The 23,296-nt window shown below is 44.2% G+C and overlaps 2 protein-coding genes across 2 annotated transcripts in view; both read right to left on the bottom strand.

Annotated features, from left to right (window-relative positions):
• Positions 1 to 8,305: 8,305 nt before the first annotated feature.
• Positions 8,306 to 11,022, bottom strand: LOC139381425 (nucleophosmin/nucleoplasmin, 3). Its single transcript, XM_071124935.1, has 5 exons — positions 10,842 to 11,022; positions 10,470 to 10,555; positions 10,083 to 10,202; positions 9,735 to 9,828; positions 8,306 to 9,383 (listed from the first exon to the last, which is right to left on the bottom strand). The coding sequence occupies exons 1-5, from the start codon at positions 10,924 to 10,926 to the stop codon at positions 9,286 to 9,288; spliced, it is 483 nt and encodes a 160-aa protein (XP_070981036.1). The 5' UTR covers positions 10,927 to 11,022; the 3' UTR covers positions 8,306 to 9,285.
• Positions 11,023 to 12,861: 1,839 nt separating this feature from the next.
• Positions 12,862 to 23,296, bottom strand: part of LOC139382041 (protein O-GlcNAcase-like) — a 34,738-nt gene continuing 24,303 nt past the window's right edge. The window contains exons 14-18 of the mRNA XM_071125990.1: positions 19,771 to 19,875; positions 19,386 to 19,477; positions 19,100 to 19,292; positions 18,554 to 18,713; positions 12,862 to 18,193 (exon numbers count right to left, since the gene is read on the bottom strand). Coding sequence (XP_070982091.1) covers positions 18,057 to 18,193; positions 18,554 to 18,713; positions 19,100 to 19,292; positions 19,386 to 19,477; positions 19,771 to 19,875 — 687 coding nt within the window. The 3' untranslated portion in view covers positions 12,862 to 18,056. The remainder of the gene's footprint in view (positions 18,194 to 18,553; positions 18,714 to 19,099; positions 19,293 to 19,385; positions 19,478 to 19,770; positions 19,876 to 23,296) is intronic.

Genomic DNA, 23,296 nt, shown 5'->3' with positions numbered 1-23,296 from the left:
AGCAAGGTAGTTAATTAAGATATGTTTATCTATAGCCTTAAGGCTAAAATGTTCACGTTTAAGTGGAGATCTATGGAAGTTATTTGTCAATTTGGCTATTTTTAGAATATTTTTTAACATAGTCAGAATTACATGGCTAGTCTACTGTTTAATAGAGGGGAATCACAGCTTTCCAATAACAGTGTAAGATGTATTTATCAACGGTACCGGTGCAAAGGTGACATTACTAAATAGTTCACTTATTATTTTATTTTTTTCCTCCACCTTTATTTAACCAGGTAGGCCAGTTGAGAACAAGTTCTCATTTACAACTGCGACCTGGCCAAGATAAAGCAAAGCAGTGCGACAAAAACAACAACACAGAGTTACACATGGGATAAACAAATGTACAGTCAATACCACAATAGAAAAGTCTATGTACATGTAGTAAAAGCAAGATCATTTGTAGTATGGCTAGTTATGTTTTGAATTTGCTATATACACTGAGTGTACAAACCATTAGGACCACCTGCTTTTTCCATGCCATATGTGTTTATAGCATGAGCTCATTAGTCGATGCGCTTGTTCTGAGATCAAAGCGAGAGCTGCATGTAGCCACGTGTGCACATTTTGTTCATATCCTTTGCTAGTTAGTGAGTTAATAGCCCAGCAATAGGGGAATGATTGCTTCCTACAAGAGCACAAAACATACACATTTCTAGACATCTTTGAAAATCAAGTAAGGAAAAAAGCTAAGCTAAGTAGCCAGCATGCATAGGGTAGCATAATTTGCCTGATTTTCTGTAATAATGGTGTGGGAATAATAATGCATTTTATGTTGTAAAGTGGTTTCTGGCATCAAACACCACAACTATATTTTCAGTCACTGTAACGGTTTTCTAGGTGTGAAGGAGAGTCGGACCAAAATGCGGCGTGTAGATTGCGATCCATGTTTATTGTGACTATAGCAACACGAATCTAAATACAAACACTACAAAATAATAAACGTAATGAAAACCGAAACAGCCTAAACTGGTGCAAACTAACACTAAGGACAGGAACAATCACCCACCAACACACAGTGAAACCCAGGCTACCTAAGTATGATTCTCAATCAGAGACAACTAATGACACCTGCCTCTGATTGAGAACCATACTAGGCCGAAAACATAGAACTGCCCCAAAACATAGAAAAACAAACATAGACTGCCCACCCAACTCACGCCCTAACCATACTAAATAAATACAAAAACAAAGGAAATAGAGGTCAGAACGTGACAGTACCCTCCCCCAAAGGTGCGGACTCCGGCCGCAAAACCTTGACCTATAGGGGAGGGTCTGGGTGGGCGTCTGTCCGCGGTGGCGGCTCTGGCGCGGGACGCGGACCCCACTTCGCCATTGTCTCAGTCCGCCTTATTGTCCGCCTCCGTGGCTTACTCACCATGCCCACCCCTCTCAATGACCCCACTGGACAGAGGGGCTGCTTGGGACAGAGGGGCAGCTTCTCGGGACAGAGGGACAGCTGCTCGGGACAGAGGGACAGCTGCTCGGGACAGAGGGGCGGCAGCAGCTCGGGACCGAGGGGCGGCAGCAGCTCGGGACAGAAGGGCGGCAGCAGCTCGGGACAGAAGGGCAGCTGCTCCGGGCGGAGGGGCTCTAGCGGCCCCTGGCTGACTGGCGGCACTGGCGGCCCCTGGCTGACTGGCGGCACTGGCGGCCCCTGGCTGACTGGCGGCACTGGCGGCCCCTGGCTGACTGGCGGCACTGGCGGCCCCTGGCTGACGGGCGGCACTGGCGGCCCCTGGCTGACGGGCGGCACTGGCGGCCCCTGGCTGACGGGCGGCACTGGCGGCTCCTGGCTGACGGGCGGCATTGGCGGCTCCTGGCAGACGGGCGGCACTGGCGGCGCTTGGCAGACGGGCGGCGCTGGGCAGACGGGCGGCGCTGGCGGCGCTGGGCAGACGGGCGGCACTGGCGGCGCTGGGCAGACGGGCGGCGCTGGCCCTGGGCAGACGGGAAGCTCAGATGGCGCTGGGCAGACGGGAGGCTCCGGCAGAGGCGCCGGACAGGCGGGAGGCTCCGGCAGAGGCGCCGGACAGGCGGGAGGCTCCGGCAGAGGCGCCGGACAGGCGGGAGGCTCCGGCAGAGGCGCCGGACAGGCGGGAGGCTCCGGCAGAGGCGCCGGACAGGCGGGAGGCTCCGGCAGAGGCGCCGGACAGGCGGGAGGCTCCGGCAGAGGCGCCGGACAGGCGGGAGGCTCCGGCAGAGGCGCCGGACAGACGGGAGACCCCGGCAGAGGCGCCGGACAGGCGGGAGGCTCCGGCAGCGGCGCCGGACAGGCGGGAGGCTCCGGCAGCGGCGCCGGACAGGCGGGAGGCTCCGGCAGCGGCGCCGGACAGGCGGGAGGCTCCGGCAGCGGCGCCGGACAGGCGGGAGGCTCCGGCAGCGGCGCCGGACAGGCGGGAGGCTCCGGCAGCGGCGCCGGACAGGCGGGAGGCTCCGGCAGCGGCGCCGGACAGGCGGGAGGCTCCGGCAGCGGCGCCGGACAGGCGGGAGGCTCCGGCAGCGGCGCCGGACAGGCGGGAGGCTCCGGCAGCGGCGCCGGACAGGCGGGAGGCTCCGGCAGCGGCGCCGGACAGGCGGGAGGCTCCGGCAGCGGCGCCGGACAGACGGGAGGCTCCGGCAGCGGCGCCGGACAGACGGGAGGCTCCGGCAGAGGCGCCGGACAGACGGGAGGCTCCGGCAGAGGCGCCGGACAGACGGGAGGCTCCGGCAGAGGCGCCGGACAGACGGGAGGCTCCGGCAGAGGCGCCGGACAGACGGGAGACTCCGGCAGCGCTGGAGAGGAGGAAGGCTCTGGTAGCGCCGGAGAGGCGGGAGACTCCGGCAGCGCTGGAGAGGAGGAAGGCTCTGGACGGATGGGCCGGAGAGACAGCCTGGTACGGGGAGCTGCCACCGGAGGGCTGGGGTGTGGAGGTGGTGACGGATAGACCGGGCCGTGCAGGCGCACTGGAGCTCTTGAGCACCGAGCCTGCCCAACCTTACCCGGTTGAATGGTCCCGGTCGCCCTGCCAGTGCGGCGAGGTGGAATAGCCCGCACTGGGCTATGCAGGCGAACCGGGGACACCGTGCGCAAGGCTGGTGCCATGTAAGCCGGCCCAAGGAGACGCACTGGAGACCAGATGCGTAGAGCTGGCTTCATGGCACTTGGCTCGATGCCCACTCTAGCCCGGCCGATACGCGGAGCTGGAATGTACCGCACCGGGCTGTGCACCAGCACTGGGGACACCGTGCGCTCCACAGCATAACACGGTGCCTGCCCGGTCTCTCTAGCCCCCCGGTAACCACAGGAAGTTGGCTCAGGTCTCCTACCTGGCGTAGCCATACTCCCTGTTAGCCCCCCCCCAAGAAATTTTTGGGGCTGACTCCCGGGCTTCCATCCACGACGCCGCGCTGCCTCCTCATACCAGCGCCTCTCCGCTTTCGCCGCCTCCCGTTCTTCCTTGGGGCGGCGATATTCTCCTGGCTGAGCCCAAGGTCCTTTACCGTCTAATTCGTCCTCCCATGTCCATACCTCCTCGCGCTGCTCCTGCTGCTGCTTTCTCCTTTGCCCATTACCACACCGCTTGGTCCTGTTGTGGTGGGTGATTCTGTAACGGTTTTCTAGGTGTGAAGGAGAGTCGGACCAAAATGCGGCGTGTAGATTGCGATCCATGTTTATTGTGACTATAGCAACACGAATCTAAATACAAACACTACAAAATAATAAACGTAATGAAAACCGAAACAGCCTAAACTGGTGCAAACTAACACTAAGGACAGGAACAATCACCCACCAACACACAGTGAAACCCAGGCTACCTAAGTATGATTCTCAATCAGAGACAACTAATGACACCTGCCTCTGATTGAGAACCATACTAGGCCGAAAACATAGAACTGCCCCAAAACATAGAAAAACAAACATAGACTGCCCACCCAACTCACGCCCTGACCATACTAAATAAATACAAAAACAAAGGAAATAGAGGTCAGAACGTGACAGTCACCTTGTCTGGAGGACGGATAAAAAGGTTAATGTCAAGCCCTGCATATTTTCAAAAGTCTCATGGAATGCAGACCTACTGTAGGCTGAATGATAGAACAGCTATTTCCATGTTAAAATGTTAGGGGAGGCATTTTCTCCTTTGTTTTTGATGTTAAGCCACTCTGGTAGGCCTACATTTTGATCAAATAGCCACAGTAGCCTACATGGCCACTGTTAAAGCAGTTTTAGTTACAGTTTTAAGTTTTCACAGTAAACGCGTGCTGGAAGTTGCACAGAATTTTCACAACTTTCAACTTTGAGCTCAACAGACCTGAAATTTGCTCCGTACCAGTGAAAATTTGAGGAACATTACTGACCAGATGAATCCAGGTGAAAGCTATGATCCCTTATTGATATCAGCTGTTATATCCACTTCAATCAGTGTAGATGAAGGGGATGGGACTGGTTAAAGGACGATGTTTAAGCCTTGAGACAATTGAGACATGGATTGTGTATGTGTGCCATGCAGAGGGTGAATGGGCAAGACAAAATAGTTGAATGCTTTGACCAGGGTTTGGTAGTAGGTGCCAGGTGCACCGGTTTGATTGTGTCAAGAATTGCAATGCTGCCTGGTCCTACCTTAAGCCAATGGCCTGGGAGGATGGGACTCCACCACTCAAAACACCCTGTAACTCTTCTGACGTAAAATCTTGTACACCCAAATACTTCTCTGCAGCTGCCACCACAAACTCTATTTTCTGCTACTAACATTCCATCCCTGTGGTACAGTTGATAACCATTGCTATGAATGCTAAAAAGCTAATATAAGCCTATGTTTCCACCATATATGCCCATATAAAGCGAAATTCTAATCCTTCTTGACAATGCCCGCTTAATCCTTGAAGCCAGAAGGATTAGAATTTCTGTTTTTATTTGTAATAAATGTGCTAACATTTCTAAAAAACCTGTTTGTTTTGTCATTATTGTGTGTAGATTGATTAGGACAGTGTTTTTATTTAATCAATTTTAGAATAAGGCTGTAACAAAATGTGGAAAGTCAAGGGATCTGAATACTTTCCGAATGCACTGTATATACTGTATGAAAACGGCCAATTATTTTATATTTCAACATGTGTCATACAGTGTATGTACTTATATGTACTTGTATGTGTGGATACATTTATAAGCCTATGTTTCCACCATATATGCCCATATAAAGCGTACATAATTTAGATACAGTTGAAGTCGGCAGTTTACATACACTTAGGTGGGAGTCATTAAAACTCATTCTTCAACCACTCCACACATTTCTTGTTAGCTTTGGCAAGTCGGTTAGGACACCTACTTTGTGCATGACACGTAATTTTTCCAAAAATTGTTTACAGACAGATTATTTCACTTATAATTCACTGTATCAATTCCAGTAGGTCAGAAGTTTACATACACTAAGTTGACTGTGCCTTTTAAACAGCTTGGAAAATTCCAGAAAATGATGTCATGGCTTTAGAAGCTTCCGATAGGCTAATTGACATAATTTGAGTCAGTTTGAGGTGTACTTGTGGATGTATTTCAAGGTCTACCTTCAAACTCAGTGCCTCTTTGCTTGACATCATTGGAAAATCAAAAGAAATCAGCCATGACCTCAGGAAAACAAATTGTAGAGCTCCACAGGTCTGCTTCATCCTTTGGAGCAATTTCCAAACACCTGAAGATACCATGTTCATCTGTACAAACAATAGTACACAAGTATAAACACCATGGAGCTGTCATACTGCTCAGGAAGGAGACGCATTCTGTCTCCTAGAGATTAAAGTATTTTTGTACGAAATGTGCAAATCAATCCCAGAACAACAGCAAGGGACCTTGTGAAGATGCTGGAGGAAACGGGTACAAAAGTATATATACATCCACAGTAAAACGAGTCCTATGTCGACATAACCTGAAAGGCCACTCAGCAAGGAAGAACCCACTGCTCCAAAACCGCCATAAAAAAGCCAGACTACGGATTGCAACTGCACAATGGGGACAAAGATCGTACTTTTTGGAGAAATGTCCTCTGGTCTGATGAAACACAAATATAACTGTTTGTGGGGTGCTTTGCTGCAGGAGGGACTGGTGCACTTCACAAAATAGATGGCATCCTGAGGATTGAAAATTATGTAGACATATTGAAGCAACATCTCAAGACATCAGTTAGGAAGTTAAAGCTTGGTCACTGCATAACTGGAGAGATACAGTGGGGCAAAAAAAGTATTTAGTCAGCCACCAATTGTGCAAGTTCTCCCACTTAAGAAGATGAGAGGCTTGTAATTTTCATCATATGTACACAGACAAATTGAGAGAAAAAAAATCCAGAAAATCACATTGTAGGATTTTTAATGAATTTATTTGCAAATTATGGTGGAAAATAAGTATTTGGTCACCTACAAACAAGCAAGATTTCTGGCTCTCACAGACCTGTAACTTCTTCTTTAAGAGGCTCCTCTGTCCTCCACCTGTATTAATGGCACCTGTTTGAACTTGTTATCAGTATAAAAGACACCTGTCCACAACCTCAAACAGTCACACTCCAAACTCCATTATGGCCAAGACGAAAGAGCTGTCAAAGGACACCAGAAACAAAATTGTAGACCTGCACCAGGCTGGGAAGACTGAATCTGCAATAGGTAAGCAGCTTAGTTTGAAGAAATCAACTGTGGGAGCAATTATTAGGAAATGGAAGACATACAAGACCACTGATAATCTCCCTCGATCTGGGGCTCCACGCAAGATCTCACCCCTTGGGGTCAAAATGATCAGAAGAACGGTGAGAAAAAATCCCAGCACCACACTAGGAGTGACCTAGTGAATGACCTGCAGAGAGCTGGGACCAAAGTAACAAAGCCTACCATCAGCAAGGGCATTGAAGATGAAACGTGGCTGGGTCTTTCAGCAAACACAACGCCCGGGCAACGAAGGAGTGGCTTCGTAAAAAGCATTTCAAGGTCCTTGAGTGGCCTAGCCAGTCTCCAGATCTCAACCCCATAGAAAATCTTTGGAGGGAGTTGAAAGTCCGTGTTGCCCAGCAACAGCCCCAAAACATCACTGCTCTAGAGGAGATCTGCATGGAGGAATGGGCGAAAATACCACCAACAGTGTGTGAAAACCTTGTGAAGACTTACAGAAAACATTTGACCTCTGTCATTGCCAACAAAGGGTATATAACAAAGTATTGAGAAACTGTTGTTATTGATCAAATACTTATTTTCCACCATAATTTGCAAATAAATTCATAAAAAATCCTACAATGTGATTTTCTGGATTTTATTTTCTCATTTTGTCGGTCATAGTTGAAGTGTACCTATGATGAAAATTACAGGCCTCTCTCATCTTTTTAAGTGGGAGAACTTGCACAATTGGTGGCTGACTAAATACTTGTTTGCCCCACTTTACAAATCATGTTTATATGCAAAATAGCATTGTTTTGTATGGTGAGTTACATGTTTTTGGGTTGTCAGACAAACACATTAAGGCATTGGATCTATTCTGTAGAGAGAGAACCAACAGCTCTGTCTGTGCTGAGGATTTCTGTTTAGTGGATTTCACACAGGCAGTTATGTTAGGCCCCCTAGTGTTCATATTTCTCACCTATTGGTTGTTTTAATTTTATATAGTCGATAGTCAGATCTAGCCTCCTACAGTTCTCAGCCATGTCCTGCTATAAGCCATAGTACATCTGCAAGCCTTTAAAGTGAGGGAAAACAAATGTCTTCTATGTGTGAAACTATTCCTGACGCTCTTAAAGTTCTCTTCCATAAATTATGTTCAGCCAGATTCCCCTCTCAAAACCAATAAATGTCTGGAAAGAGAAGCTCACATTTATTAACCTTTGAAACTGGGCTGTGTTTATCAAGTGCCTGCATTTAAGCCAAATGGAATGCCTTATACCAGGGTTTCCCAAACTCGGTCCTGGGGCCCCCACTTGGTGCACATTTAGTTTTTTGCCCTAGCACTAACCAGCTGATTCAAATAACCAACCCACCATCGAGCTTTGCTTATTTGAATCCGCTGAGTAGCGCTAGGGCAAAAACCAACACGTGCACCCAGGACAGAGTTTGGGAAACTCTGTCTTACACCTAAAGCTATGTGTAAGGGTACGTCTGCCTATTGTTTGTGTGTGAAGGGGCAGGGCATATCTTAATAACACAATTCAATGAAATACCATAGCCTCTGATGACCAATCAACACTGGGCGCAACATGAGATGTCAGACTCAAATGTACAATTGATTTGTTAAAAAGCCAATAAATGAGACATAATACCAAAAGTGTTTTTATTTATAGAATCTGAAAATGTACAACAAAAGTGATCAAATAATCAATTAATTAGCAAGCTTTCATTTCCCTAAATAGTACAAAACGGACCATAACTTTTTTTGTGCGGCTATTTTCAATAACCAATGTTCAATGTAAGCTTGAGTGTTTCTCAAGGCTACCTGGCTAACTTATTTATCCTGATTTGTTCAAATCCAACCCAGCCAGAAGAGCAAGAAAACCAATAGATTAACACCCACCTCTCCAACCCCCTTCCCCACAAACCCCATTTTACAATTAGGTTTAATGTTATCCAAATAAACGATAGCATGCAAACATGAATGTATATCCACTTTCACCAACAAAAGGTACATTTCAACTCTGAAAGTCAATAGTATAAAAAATTCTGTCAACTGATGGTGTTGTAACCAACCATGAGAAGAAAGTATGTAGGAAACTATGGCAGGGATTCATTCAGATCGTTGACAATTAAAATGTCATTTCTGACTGAACCGACATGTACCATTTACCGTGAATGTGGTTTCCGCATGGCCGATCGGATTGGGTCCCAGCCTAATATTCCCTAAAAGCTTAGTTATCCATTTCCACTCAACCAAACACTTGTTACAATAATAATAAAACCATCTTAGGATCTTGATTGTATTTAATACATTGCAATTGATTCTTTATAATGGAACCAAACACTTCCACAGCTGAAAACAAGCGCTCACTCCAACAGGCCAAAGAGAGTAGACTAATCCCTAGGACATGGTTCAGTAACCACAACCCAAACATGGCCACAGTCAAAGATCAAAAATTAGGTCCATATTCCTGCATCTTTCATCCATAATTTCCCCCCGGTATGTTTCTTCCCACATTCCTAAACAACTTTCCAGTGGGATAGAGAATCTGCATTTCACGTTTCCTATTGGTACAAGAAAATCTTTATTCCCTAAAGAAACATTTATTAATCAGATATCCAGTCCCTTTACAACTTCTGTTTCTTTTTGGCTGGTTTGATGGGGATTATCTCTTCGTCCAAGTCTTCTTCTTCGCTAGACAAGTCAGAGTCAGCGTTGTCAGAGGCTGGTAGAGGAGGACACAAGTTATCAAATCACTAGGAAAAAAGCAGTTCCTCAGTTATGACTGTTTACTCTGTCTCACTGCCAACAGGTCAGAACTTACAGACTATCCCTTTAAAAGGAAAGATTCACCAATTTTGAATGTTAGTTTTTTTGTGCATCTCTAAGCACTGCTACACCCATTCCCAGGGTCATTTCATGTTTCCATGTGTATCTGAGCCATTGACACTCAAATAGGCAGAAATACAGCCGGTATGGCGAGTTTTGCATCATATGATGGGTGAATCTTCTCCTTTAATGTATATGTGGTCATGATCATGTCCTTACAGGCCAATTATTAAAACAATCATTTTACCAATGAGGTGCAGACCGCTAACTGTCACTGGTCCGGTACCCGACTTCAGTCTAATGGTGACAGGGGCCTTCAGCTCAAACTCCCCAAGACTCACCTGAGAAAGAAAACAATTGAGATTTCCAACCACACACACACACACGGCAGACATTTAATCCAAAATCAATCCCTAGCACTTTCAGATCCTCTGAAACCTCAGTGTTACAGGTGGCCAATGCATTTCCCACGTGGAAAGTCAGAAACTTTACAAATAAGCAGTGTGTAGGAGAATGTAGAATTGTCTTCTTATGAATCTCATGTTTCATTCCCCTCCCAGTCTGAAGTAGGTGGTGGTGTATGTGTGCCACTCACCATTGGCAGGCAGTTGATATGGAGGTTGGCGACAGGTACAGAAATAGTTTTCCCCTGGTGGTTCATAGCGGTCACCTCCACCACATTACTCTCCTCCTTCGCTCCCTCTCCCAAGCAAACCTAGAGATGTATACAACATTTGTACAGGGACTTCGCTCCCTCAAAATACAATCATTATAGTGGATTTTTTAGAGGCATTACATCATTGATTCACAAATGTTTCTGTATCAGAGGCATGTAAGCTATGCTACAGCAACAGAACTCTGGACCCTGGCACACCTGATACCACTGGTTCCAATGTCATGATTATCATGTCTTAGAAAAAAGTTAGTCTAATTGTACAAAGAGAGTGAAGTAGTTAGCTAGCTTATTAAAGTAAAAACCTACCGTCCGTAGCTCGAGAAAGTGTTCCAAATCCTCCTCTTCGTCCCCTTGGAATGTGTAGAACGGCACTTTGGAGGATAATTCACAACCTACGAAGATACAATGTTGCAATTTTAGCTAACGTTACACGTGTGTTTCAGAGACGGATGTAACATTAGCGCGTACAGTTGGGGTGTATAAAAATTATGACAAAATCTAAATACATTTCAGCAGTCTTTCTTACAATACATTTCTCTCTAAATCGGTTACTCTCATTGCATTTTTTACATTTTAGTTTTACAATCAAACACGATCCAAAATACATGATGGCATCCCCACGTGTGCTGCTCCCAAGCATTTTATACAACAGATTGTTTAGGAAAAGGCGATCCTTACTGAATACATAGCTCTCCAGTCTCGATTGGCCAACACTCCCGTGATCTTCCGAGCAGCAATCATCTTCTCCGTGACTGTGCGACATAATTGATTGTGTGAAAATAAAGTAAATGTATTAGCTAGCTCGATTGAAGATCAGACTCGCTTTCAAGAGATGCAACATATGACGTCAAAACAAATCGCGTCGCAGGCGTAAATACGTTTCAACGTGTGTTTGAAGGGGAGGGGCCAATGGGCTTTGGTTTGGATCTGGAGTTTACTTGTTACAGCATGAGTTACTGTTGGTCTATCAATATAAGAAGTTAGAACAACTAATTCCTTATAAACTAGGTTTCCATCCAATTGGCGACAGATTTTCATGCGAATATTCCAGAATCCACATAACGAAAATACTCGCATTTTCCCATCAGTGGTGTGTTTCCACCGAATGGACTAAAAATCAGGGCGTGATGGCATAGTGCACACAAAATATATTTTCCACTTCCGTTTTCATGCACCAAATAAAAAATAAAAAGTTGATGTTTCCATCGCATGTTCAACTCTACTGATAGTTTTGTTACAAACACTTTTGCGTTAAATAGCAAATATGCCTACTTTGGTCTTTGCAAGTGTACTCTAGCCAACAACTGGCAGACTCTAGCCAACAATCAAGAACCTCAAGGAGAGCGGTTCAATTGTTGTGAAGAAGGCTTCAGAGCGCCCAGGAAAGTGGCAGATAAAGTGTGGGTAGACTGTGCGATACTCTACATGATGCTATTATATACAGTACCAGTCAAAAGTTTGGACACACCTACTCATTCAAGGGTTTTTCTTTATTTTTACTATTTTCAACATTGTAGAATAGTGAAGACATCAAAACTATGGAATAACACATGATATCATGTAGTAACCAAACAAGTGTTAAACAAATCAAAATATATTTTAGATTTGAGATTCTTCAAAGTAGCCACCCTTTGACTTGATGACAACCTTTGCACACTTAGCATTTTCTCAACCAGTTTCACCTGAAATGCTTTTCAAACAGTCTTGAAGAAGTTCCCATATATGCTGAGCACGGGTTGGCTGCTTTTTATTCACTCTGCGGTCCAACTCATCCCAACTAATGGGGATCCTAATAAATACTAAATACAGTAGTCTACATAATACCCGTTACATAGTTACAGCTGTTTACTTGCTTGTTCTGCCCACTATGATACACTTGCTCCCATTGGAAACAGGCTCTGGTCTATTTTGGGTTAGTTAAAAACATCTTTGGTATGACTTTACGCAAATAAAAACTATGGATGGAAACGTGGTTAGAGAACATGATCGAATCCTATGTACAGTCGTGGCCAAAAGTTGAGAATGACACATTAATTTTCAGTCTGCTGCCTCAGTTTGTATATACTCCAGAATGTTATGAAGAGTGATCAGATGAATTGCAAAGTCCCTCTTTGCCATGCAAATTAACCGAATCCCCCAAAAACATTTCCACTGCATTTCAGCCCTGCCACACATCATGTCAGTGATTTTCTCGTTAACACAGGTGTGAGTGTTGACGAGGACAAGGCTGGAGATCACTCGGTCATGCTGATTGAGTTCGAATAACAGACTGGAAGCTTCAAAAGGAGGGTGGTGCTTGGAATCATTCTTCTTCTTCTGTAAACCATGGTTACCTGCAAGGAAACAAAAGTGATAACTAAGTGGCTCGGGGAACAAAACATCGATATTTTGGGTCCATGGCCAGGAAACTCCTCAGACCTACACCACCTTCTTGAAATTAAAACTAGTTAAGGGAAATTTGCAGCCTGAATGGAGGATGCTGGAGCCGGTCCATGGGGAACACGTGTATTACTGGGCACATCCAGCCTAGTGCAGATATCGCACTGTCGGCTGCTTAGGCTATAACTAATGGGGATCCTAATAGTACAGTAGCCTACACAATACCTGTTAAATAGTTGCAGCTGTTTACACAACTCACCCAGTCATATCAGTAATCATAACACATTTTTCACGAGTTCATACAATACACTACTCAAAACACTTTTAAAATTGTTTATTAATATTATAAACCATTTCTTTTACATACACATTTTACAGAAATGAGTTTCAGTAAACGTCCCCCTCAAAAAAAAACTATGTCCCTATGTATGTATCATCAAATGCAGGCCTACAATAATCCCTTCCAACTGCAGCTATACTTTCAGGAGGCAGAAAAAAAAGCAGTCGTCACAATAGCACAAGCAATGATAAAATGTCAGACGTTATGGAAAAGTGAATCCTTCAATATCAGTGGAGAACTGGGAGGATACATGTTCCTATTCTCTCTGGGAAATTTACTTGACCACCACAGAATAATATAGTACGGAGGGTGACGTGTTGAATAGAGCAGACTAATATACTTCAATCTAACTAGTGTTTAAAATGTTTGAACTGATTCAGGCTTGTGCTCATTGAGAAATGACAAATCAGAAAGCTCATTTTTTGTTAACAAAAATACTTGTCATCTTTTCCCCCTATTCCTTTTAATTGACTTGTCTCTTGTCTGCGGTGACGTCATAGGTTGAGGAAGGGCATCAAGCTATCAACCCCCCCCCCCCCCATATAGACTGTAATATGGATGTGATTTTTTTATTTCTGTTTGCTAAACCAAACAAATCTAATAAGCATCATGCATAGCACAGATGTACTGTATGTAGCAGTATCAAAACATCACATTGGCAGGCAGCTAGGACAAAGCAACAACATGAGCTACGGCTGATCCTCCTGTTACAAAAAGAAGGCTTCATGTTAGGATCAAAGTGCTTTACATGAACAAAAACAGCAAAATGAGAAACACTGAGTATAAAACATTTAACACATACGTAGATACAAAAGGCCTAGGTATAGTATATCACTCCCTCCATTTCTCTTGACACAGCCAGGGCCAGTGAAGGTAGTCAGTCAATGTCACTCTAGCTTAACAACCCTAACTGGGAGAAGGGCAGCAATGGTATTCAAGTGGGTGCAATGTTGTAGGACGTTGCAGATAGAAATGTGGCGTACAGGGCCGACATGGTTCCTCATTCTGCTTTGCGTTGAATCGCGTCTGTTCTACACAGTATATTTCTAACTGAACATGCTGTCCTGGATAAGATTCTGGTTAGTGGTTAGCTTTCCTCAGCACATCATGGGAAGTTGGGAAATAGAGCAGCTGTATTATAGTGGGAGTGCTAAAGCATCTGCAAACTGTTCCGTCCTATTTTCACATTTTCTAACATTAAGATTTGGCTCATCTCTCTTGGCTTAAGAGCCAGAGCACTGGATTTGTGACTGAATCTAGAGACCTTTCAGAGCAGATGGCCCACCGTTGAGGCAAGGTGCGTTCATGAACCCACCCATTCTCAAGTCCCCTTATGTATATGTCAGGTGGATTGACAGTAGATAAGAGTGCATGATAATCACCTGTGAGCTACAGTACAGGGCAATAGGCCCCTTGGAGATATCCACAGGTAGAAAAATCATATAGAAAGGCAATGAACCAAAAGGCAATACAAAAGCAATATAAACATACTGTAAAAAATAGGGATGCTCATCTTTCCTTTTTAAGACGATTCTATACGTATCTAGATACGATACAGGAACGATACGTTTTAGTTTGAAACAATTCTGTGCCAATAGGTTTGATTAGAGAAGGAATCGATGCGATTCGGTCGAGGCGATGCACTAACATTTGTTGCATAAACACATTCATTTTCCATTCTAAATTCAAATCTGCTGTTGATGGAGCTAATGAGCTGGGCCTCTGTATGTGTGTGTTCGTGTAAACTATTTCTTTCTATGCGGTGTATGTACTATGCAGGCACCTGAGATGAGCCATAAGGGAGACTCGGCATCTACCACCCCATTACCAGATTTGGGGACAGGCATGTTTTTTTGTCCCCCCACTGATTCTGAAATCAAAATTGAGAAATTGTGCAGATTAAGTGTTTGAGCTAGCAAAGTATCAATATTTATTGTTCACAAATTAGCTATGACCTAGGCAATGAATATATGGCACAACTTTGTTTCAAAATTGAATGGTTTTGACCGCTTGGAAGTTATGGAGTGATATCCTCGTGTGGACCATGCAGTGCGCCTCGCAAAAGTGATTGGTATCCTTGTCATGAAATTATCAAATTTACCCTGTATGTCTAAAAACGACCATCTACACAGATTGTTAAAAGCAAAACTATCAAAACTATTGCTGATGGTGAACCTGAATAATCAGAACAATCTAGTGTTAATCCCTGTTCAGCAGGTATAGCCAGATGAGTGGTCTCTGGTAGCTTACTTTTATTTTCAACAGCACATAGATAGCAATAACGTAGCAAATTACAGAAGTTGTCACTCAACTAATAAAGCTTGATATCATGAAAGCCATTTCAGCATTTGCATGCTGAAGGTGCCGCACAGATGTGCAAGAGCAGGAACAGGTCGCCTACCTTGTGTTGGTCAGTGTGCAAAACTGGGCACTGTGCGCAGTTTGACCAACAGTGTGTGAATGCAGCCTGCAATTTGGGGCATTCCTGAATGTGGCCATTCTTATCCTGAATATGCAGGAAGTAGGAGATCAAGATCTTATCCGCTTTTTTATTTAGCATCCCAATAACTTTTTGCCGACTTCTCTTTATATATGAAAGGTATTGATGGCGACTTGGTTGCGGTACAGTTCTGCCTATGGCTTAGTATGAAATGTAGCCGTAATGCTGAGGCGGCATTGGCACGCTCTTAAGGTCTTGATGGTAGCTAGGCACCACCAGTTACTACTATCATCCTGGCAGTTCTAAACTTGGCGAGACATGTCACTTCACCCATCTTCGCGTTGCCCACCATATGCACACTTTTCTTAACTATAACTGGATGGATCCATAAATAATTATCGTTGGAATAGACATCACCGAATGACAAAAATATTGGAATAAAGTAGGCCAATCCAATTGAAGGCATCAAATTGTTGCTTACTGAAACTCCCAGTCATCCAGCTGTTATAATACATTTGATTGACGCAGCGGCCTTCCTGCGTGTGGTCAACTATTTCAGCTTTGAGACAAGCATGGGGTCTTGATAAATCAATGTCAGATTTTTCTTTTCACCGAACCTCTGTTTGGACATTGGTAAGACTACAATTAGGCTGTGGTAATGTTAGCTAAGTTGAGGTGAGTGCTGCTCATGATCATCTTGTCTGGTTGGCACATTTATTAGCAGTGGTCAGAACATTTTGCCAGCATGTTATGTAGCTTAACAAGTAGATTATTTTGCTCTTCACTGGCAGTCACTTAGTAGCCTAGGCCTACTCCCGACCAAAAGCCTCTGACTTGTCTTAATCAAGGTGATTTTGTTTCACTGAATCTCTTGTCTGTATATTTTGTTAATTCTCTGTCTGGGAAAATAAGTGGAGGTGGTATAGCTCATCGAACGGTTTGCTCATCCATCACTGTTCGGAAACGTTTAGCATGCAATAATGTAGCCCAAGTATGTCTTGTCTGTTTAATTAACAAAATAAATATTGATTTCACATGCATGTTGCAGCCATATAGGCCACACAGACCAGTAGCATAATTAAACTCAATACATGGCATTCTATTTTTTGGGGGGAAAAATGAGTTATGTTTCTTAGGTCCAGCCTAAAATGAATTAATAATGGATTTATTAAAATAGGATGTCCACCCACATTGGCCCCACGTCTACTCCCACACTTGCCGGCATGTGCACGGGAGATATAAAAAAAAGGCTTATCCTGGCAAGAATGTGACTATGAATTGGGTCCTAAAAAACAGTGCCTGTTTAAAAAAAACATACGGTAAAGTCTGTCTGTAAAGGGTATCAGTTTGACTAGGCTACTGATATTGCCTGGGGGTTGTTGGACATGCAAAACGCCTTGTAGATCAATGACTGTCAACAGTTACATGCAGTTTGACATTGACACAAAAGTTGAGAAGTATTTTCAGAAGGCAGAAAGAATGTAATGAGCAAAACATTTTGGTGAACCGGCAATTTGTAACGTTTAAATCGTTTTCTGACCGATGCATGCTACATTTGGATCGGTTTGGGGTCCATGGACCGGTGCACTTATATCTTAAAACATTTCAAATTGGGGACCGATGCGTATTGGGTAAATCGTTAAATCCCTAGTAAAAAAGCATGGCCAAAAGCAAAGGGTTAAGGGAATAGACAAACCATAACATAAGTGACAACTTCCACATATTCCTTTCTCTCTCTTCAAGGTTACCCATTTCTACTCAGGTGGGTTTCAAGCAAACAACTCGTTACTTAAGTCTTCAGAAGTTTCCTCGAACACTCAAACATATGATTTCATCTGCATGTCTGTCATGGTTAGGTAAACTATTGAGGAATCTAACACACCAGAAAGAGAGAATTTTTCAAACTCAAAGAGTGAAATGGACGCACTAGAAAACAGTATAGGTGGAATCATAAACCACTTTCCACTCTGTTAGCTAGGAGGACCACCTGTGAAGAGGTGGTGCAGGAGAAAACTGTAATATACTTTACAGGCCCCTTTTCCCCAACCAGCACCCCATCAGCTAGGCCTATACTAGGGTGTAGTGTCAGGATCTACTACCAAGTCTCAAATAACTCCATATTCTCTATACACTGCACTACCTTTAACCAGACACAAGTAATGTGTTACATGGGGAATACGGTGCAATTTCAGATGGAGTAATATCTCAATACACGTGAGACACAGACAGACCCCCACTCGGGGCTACTGACAGTCAAGTCGAATGGTCTGAAAGGCTAATGGGAGTGGATGGCACCTGACCAGCTCCTACTTCCTGCAGCCGCATGTGGAACAGTCATCACCTCCATTCTGGAGACCAAAGACAGAGGGAAACCGTCCGCCATCTTGGCTCAAATCAACACACACAGGGCTTTACAGATAACCTCTGTGGCTCTTAACAGTTTCGGATTCTGTTTCAATCCGGTAGAGCTCTGGGCCTTTAGCGGCAGCACAGTGAATCTGTACAAGATGCGATGTTTCTGAACACGGTCTAAAAACAGGCGGCCTCTAGCCTCGTCTAGTCCAGGTGGTTGAAGTATAAAATCATCAAGTATTGGTTGTTTTGTAAAGGTAACAGACAGTGATCCTTAGCCTGGCTGACTTAAGCTTTCTATACAGCTCCATGGTTGCTTGGTTAGCCAGGCTGTCAACTGTCTCAGAAGCTGCGTCCCGTGTTGATGATCTCGTAGTTGTTCTCAAAGGCTGCGGCCCATGATGATTATGTCTTTGGGGAAGCCCTCCATCTTGGCAACCTCGAAGCAGCCAAGCTTACTGTAGAAGTCCATCATCCTCTTGTCTGCCTGACGCACCTCACAGAACGCACCAATGGAACCTGGGGGGAAAGAGTAAACAGCTTAGCAACATAAGTAACAGTTATGGTAACACTACTTAAAACCTGCAGATATGCGTTAGAATTTGGTATAAGCATGTATGAGCCTTTATATACTATTATAAGGATAACAATGTTACGTCTCTCGACGTAGGATTTAGCTAGGACCATTGTGAGATGAGGATAAAACATAAGGGGGTCATACATGCTCATGACAAGCATCCTTATACATTATAATTGGGATGTGGACGACTGAAGTTTTCGATAATGGATCATAGACGTTTGCTAGGGATGATTTGTAGATTAGTTCCCCCGAGCAAATGTGCTTGATTGATTAAAACAGATTCTGTCAACTCCGCCTACCATTGGCCTTTAGGGAGGAGAGCAGGCATCCCATCATGCTCTTGGCCACGCTGGGGTCGGTGACCTTGGCATGTATGTCCACTTTGATGAGGGACGGGAAGTTGGAGAGGAATGACTCTGGGAGGCCCTCCTCCTCCTCATGGAAACTCAACATCATCTTCTACGGGAAGGGGAGAGAGATCGTTTGCCATTTTAGTAATTTAACAGACACTCTCAGCCAGGGCAATTGACAATAATACCCTTCACACTACCATGCCCACCTGAACTGTACTGAGCTGTCTCGGTTATTTTCCTTTGACATCGTCCTTTCCAGAAACTATGGTGGATGCGTAACCAGGCCCAGCCCAGTACAGTTCGGCTTGGTTCAGCTCAGTTCAGTAGTGTGAAAGGGGTATTTGTGCATTCGACCAAAGTAGGTAAAACAACCAGATATCATGTTCATGGCACAACTTATATATATATATATATATATATATATAAAAAAGTATCACAGAACTAGAATAACAACAGTCAAGCGAAAGAGACTCCGTCAAACCAGTCTCCTACCTCAGCCTCAGAGAGGTCCTTCTGGCAGTCGGGCTTGTTGTATTTCTCCTGCATGGAGGGGATCCAGCTCATTTTACACTTCTTGACAAAGGGCTTGACGTCCACAGTGCCCAGAGCGTAACCACAGATCCCCTCCTCGTCCTCCAAGACAAACCCATAGTCTGGACTCAGGTTCAGGAACCCTCCTACTAACCTTGAGAAACAATTCACATTAGGGTGAATTGTCTCCACTTCAATAGTTTTCAAAATAAATGTTAGATGACAACTAAAATAAAAAGGTTCTTACCTGTCGCCTATGAGGTCTGGCTCCTCTCCAGAGAAGGGCAGTTCCTCCACTCCTTCAGAGTACATCTCTCTGCAGATCTTATAAACTGCATGCTGGAACACACGAGCAGTTAGAAAGGACTCAGGATGACGCACACGTGCATGCGCACACACACAGGAATGGAGGAGACTGCTGACAGTGAAGAATGGGTAAACAGTCCTACCTACCGATGAACCTCAAAGCAGTGTTTAAGTGAGGACAGCTCAGATACCAATAGCGTGTAGCTACACCCAGTCTGTTCAGCTAATCACTGACTGCATACAGGGAAATAACACCCACCCATACCCACACACAGACAGACACACCTACTGATGTAGGGCAACGGTGCCATAAAAACTCTCCTTACCTCATCTTTAGCATAGTAGGGCCTGATGGAATAGATTTTGGATGTTGGCAGTGCGGGAGGAGGCTGGAAGAAAAGATCATTTGCCCCGTCGATTGGCAACAATCTCTGTCGAGGGATCAAAACAGAAAGGTTCAGTATAACTGACATCAGGCACGGTCTCAGCATTCACTGTCTCAGAGCTCCTTTGCTACTGCTAAGACACTGTGGCACCAACAATGGCTGGGTGTCAAAGGAAGGTTAAACCAGCCAATGGTCCAAGACATGGAAGTAACATGACTAAAAATGGCTTCTGTGGCACTTTTGGCTAGACAGTGAGCAGCAGTAGCAAATCATCACAACTGTTTTTATGAGAGCATAGCACATAAAGAATGTTTTCTTTTAAAAAGACAGAGGAATATGAGTTACAGGTGTATATGGGAGGAGTAAAGGCTTGGTCTGAGAAAGGTGCTGCTGGCTAAAGGAGATACTGCTGCTCCATTCCCCGTGTCTGGTCTAAGGCATCACTTTGAGTCGCTGGGCAGGGCAAGGCCCTCCTGTAGAGAGAAGTCATGATGCTGGCGCTGACACAGTGATAAAACTCCAGGAGCAAAACTACAAAACTACTTAAGTCTAACATACAGGACCAGTCAAAAGTTCATTCAAGGGTTTTTCTTTATTTGTACTTTTTTCTACATTGTAGAATAATAGTGAAGACATCAAAACTATGAAATAACACGTATGGAATCATGTAGTAACCTTTGCCTTGATGACAGCGTTGCACACTCTTGGGATTCGCTCAACCAGCTTCACCTGGAATGCTTTTCCAACAGTCTTGAAGGAGTTCCCACGTATGTTGAGCATTTTTTGGCTGCTTTTCCTTCACTCCAACTCATCCCAAACCATCTCAATTGGGTTGAGATCGGGTGATTGTGGAGGCCAGGTCATCTGATGCAGCACTCCATCACTCTCCTTCTTGGTCAAATAGCCCTTACTCAGCCTGGAGGTGTGTTGGGTCATTGTCCTGTTGAAAAACAAATGATAGTCCCACTTAGCGCAACCAGATGGGATGGCGTATCGCTGCAGAATGCTGTGGGTGCCATGCTGGTTAAGCGCGACTTGAATTCTAAATAAAATCACCAACATCGTCACCAGCAAAACACTCCAACATCACCGCCTCATTGCTTCATGGTGGGAACCACAAATGCGGAGATCATCCGTCTAAAAAGACACAGCGGTTGGAACCAAAAAAAAAAATACAATTTGGACTCATCAGACCAAAGGACAGATATCCAACGGTCTAATGTCCATTGCTCGTGTTTCTTGGCCCAAGCAAGTCTCTTCTTCTTATTGGTGTCCTTTAGCAGTGATTTCTTTGCAGCAATTCGACCAAGAAGGCCTGATTCACACAGTCTCCTCTGAACAGTTGATGTTGAGATATGTCTCTTACTTGAACTCTGTGAAGCATTTACAGTTGAAGTCGGAAGTTTACATACATTTAGGTTGGAGTCATTAAAACTCTTTTCAACCACTCCACAAATTTCTTGTTAACATACTAGTTTTGGCAAGTCGGTTAGAACATCTACTTTGTGCATGACACAATTAATTTTTACAACAATTGTTTACAGACAGATTATTTCACTGTATCGCAATTCCAGTGGGTAACACATACACTAAGTTGACTGTGCCTTTAAACAGCTTGGAAAATTACAGAAAATGATGTCATGGCTTTAGAGGCTTCTGATAGGATAATTGACAATTTGAGTAAATTGGAGGTGTACCTGTGGATGTATTTCAAGGCCTACCTTCAAACTCAGTGCCTCTTTGCTTGACATCATGAGAAAAAAATAAAAAAATCAGCCAAGAGCTCAGAAAAAAAATTGTAGACCTCTGCATGTCTGGTTCCTCCTTGGGAGCAATTTCCAAATGCCTGAAGGTACCACGTTCATCTGTACAATCAGTAGTATGCAAGTATAAACACCATGGGACCACGCAGCCGTCATATCAACTCAGGAAGGAGACGCGTTCTGTCTCCTACAGATGAATGTACTTTGGTGTGAAACAGCAAAGGACCTTGTGAAGATGCTGGAGGAAACATGTACAAAAGTATCTATATCCACAGTAAAACGAGTCCTAAATCGACATAACCTGAAAGGCCTCTCAGCAAGGAAGAAGCCACTCCTCCAAAACCGCCGTAAAAAAGCCAGACTACAGTTTGCAACTGCACATGGGGACAAAGATCGTACTTTTTGGAGAAATGTCCTCTGGTCTGATGAAACAAAAATATAACTGTTTGGCCATATTGACCATCGTTACGTTTGGAGGAAAAAGAGAGAAGCTTACAAGCCGAAGAATACCATCCCAACCGTGAAGCACGGGGGTGGCAGCATCATGTTGTGGGGGTGCTTTGCTGCAGGAGGGACTGGTGCACTTCACAAAATAGATGGCGTCATGAGGATGGAAAATTATGTGGATATATTGAAGCAACATCTCAAGACATCAGTCAGGAAATTAAAGCTTGGCCGCAAATGGGTCTTCCAAATGGACAATGACCCCAAGCATACTTCCAAAGTTGTGGCAGAATGGCTTAAGGACAACAAAGTCAAGGTATTGGAGTGGCCATCACAAAGCCCTGACCTCCATCCTTTAGAAATTTTGTGGGCAAAACTGAAAAAGCGTGTGCGAGCAAGGAGGCCTACAAACCTGACTCAGTTATACCAGCTCTGTCAGGAGGAATGGGCCAAAATTCACCCAACTTATTGTGGGATCCTTGTGGAAGGCTACCCGAAACATTTGACCTTAGTTAAAAAATGTATAGGCAATGCTACCAAATCTAATTGAGTGTATGTAAACTTCTGACCCACTGGGAATGTGATGAAATAAATAAAATATGAAATAAATCACTCTACTATTATTTCACCTTCTTAAAATAAAGTTGTGATCCTAACTGACCTAAGACAGAGAATTTGACTTGGATTAAATGTCAGGAATTGTGAAAAACTGAGTTTAAATGTATTTGGCTAAGATGTATGTAAACTTCCGACTTCAACTGTATTTGGGCTGCAATCTGAGGTGCAGTTATTCTAATGAATTTATACTCTGCAGCAGAGGTAACTCTGGGTCTTCCTTTCCTGTGGCGGTCCTCACGAGAGTCAGTTTCATCATAGCACTTGATGTTTTTTGCGACTGTACTTGAAGAAACTTTCAAAGTTCTTGACATTTTCCGGATTGACTGACCTTCATGTCTTAAAGTAACGATGGACTGTGGTTTCTCTTTGCTTATTAGATGTTTTTCATGCCATAATATGGACTTGGTCTTTTACCAAATAGGGCTATCTTCTGTATACCACTCCTACCTTGTCACAACACAACTGATTGGCTCAAACGCATTAAGAAGGAAAGAAATTCCACAAATTACATTTTAACAAGCCACACCTGTTAATTGAAATGCATTCCAGGTGACTACCTCATGAAGCTGGTTGAGAGAATGCCATGAGTGTGCAAAGCTGTCATTAAGGGAAAGGGTGGCTACTTTGAAGAATCTCAAAAA

The sequence above is a fragment of the Oncorhynchus clarkii genome, chromosome 23, assembly GCF_045791955.1.
Source record: "Oncorhynchus clarkii lewisi isolate Uvic-CL-2024 chromosome 23, UVic_Ocla_1.0, whole genome shotgun sequence".
Lineage (NCBI taxonomy): Eukaryota > Metazoa > Chordata > Actinopteri > Salmoniformes > Salmonidae > Oncorhynchus > Oncorhynchus clarkii.
This window is presented reverse-complemented; position numbering and strand designations above follow the sequence as displayed.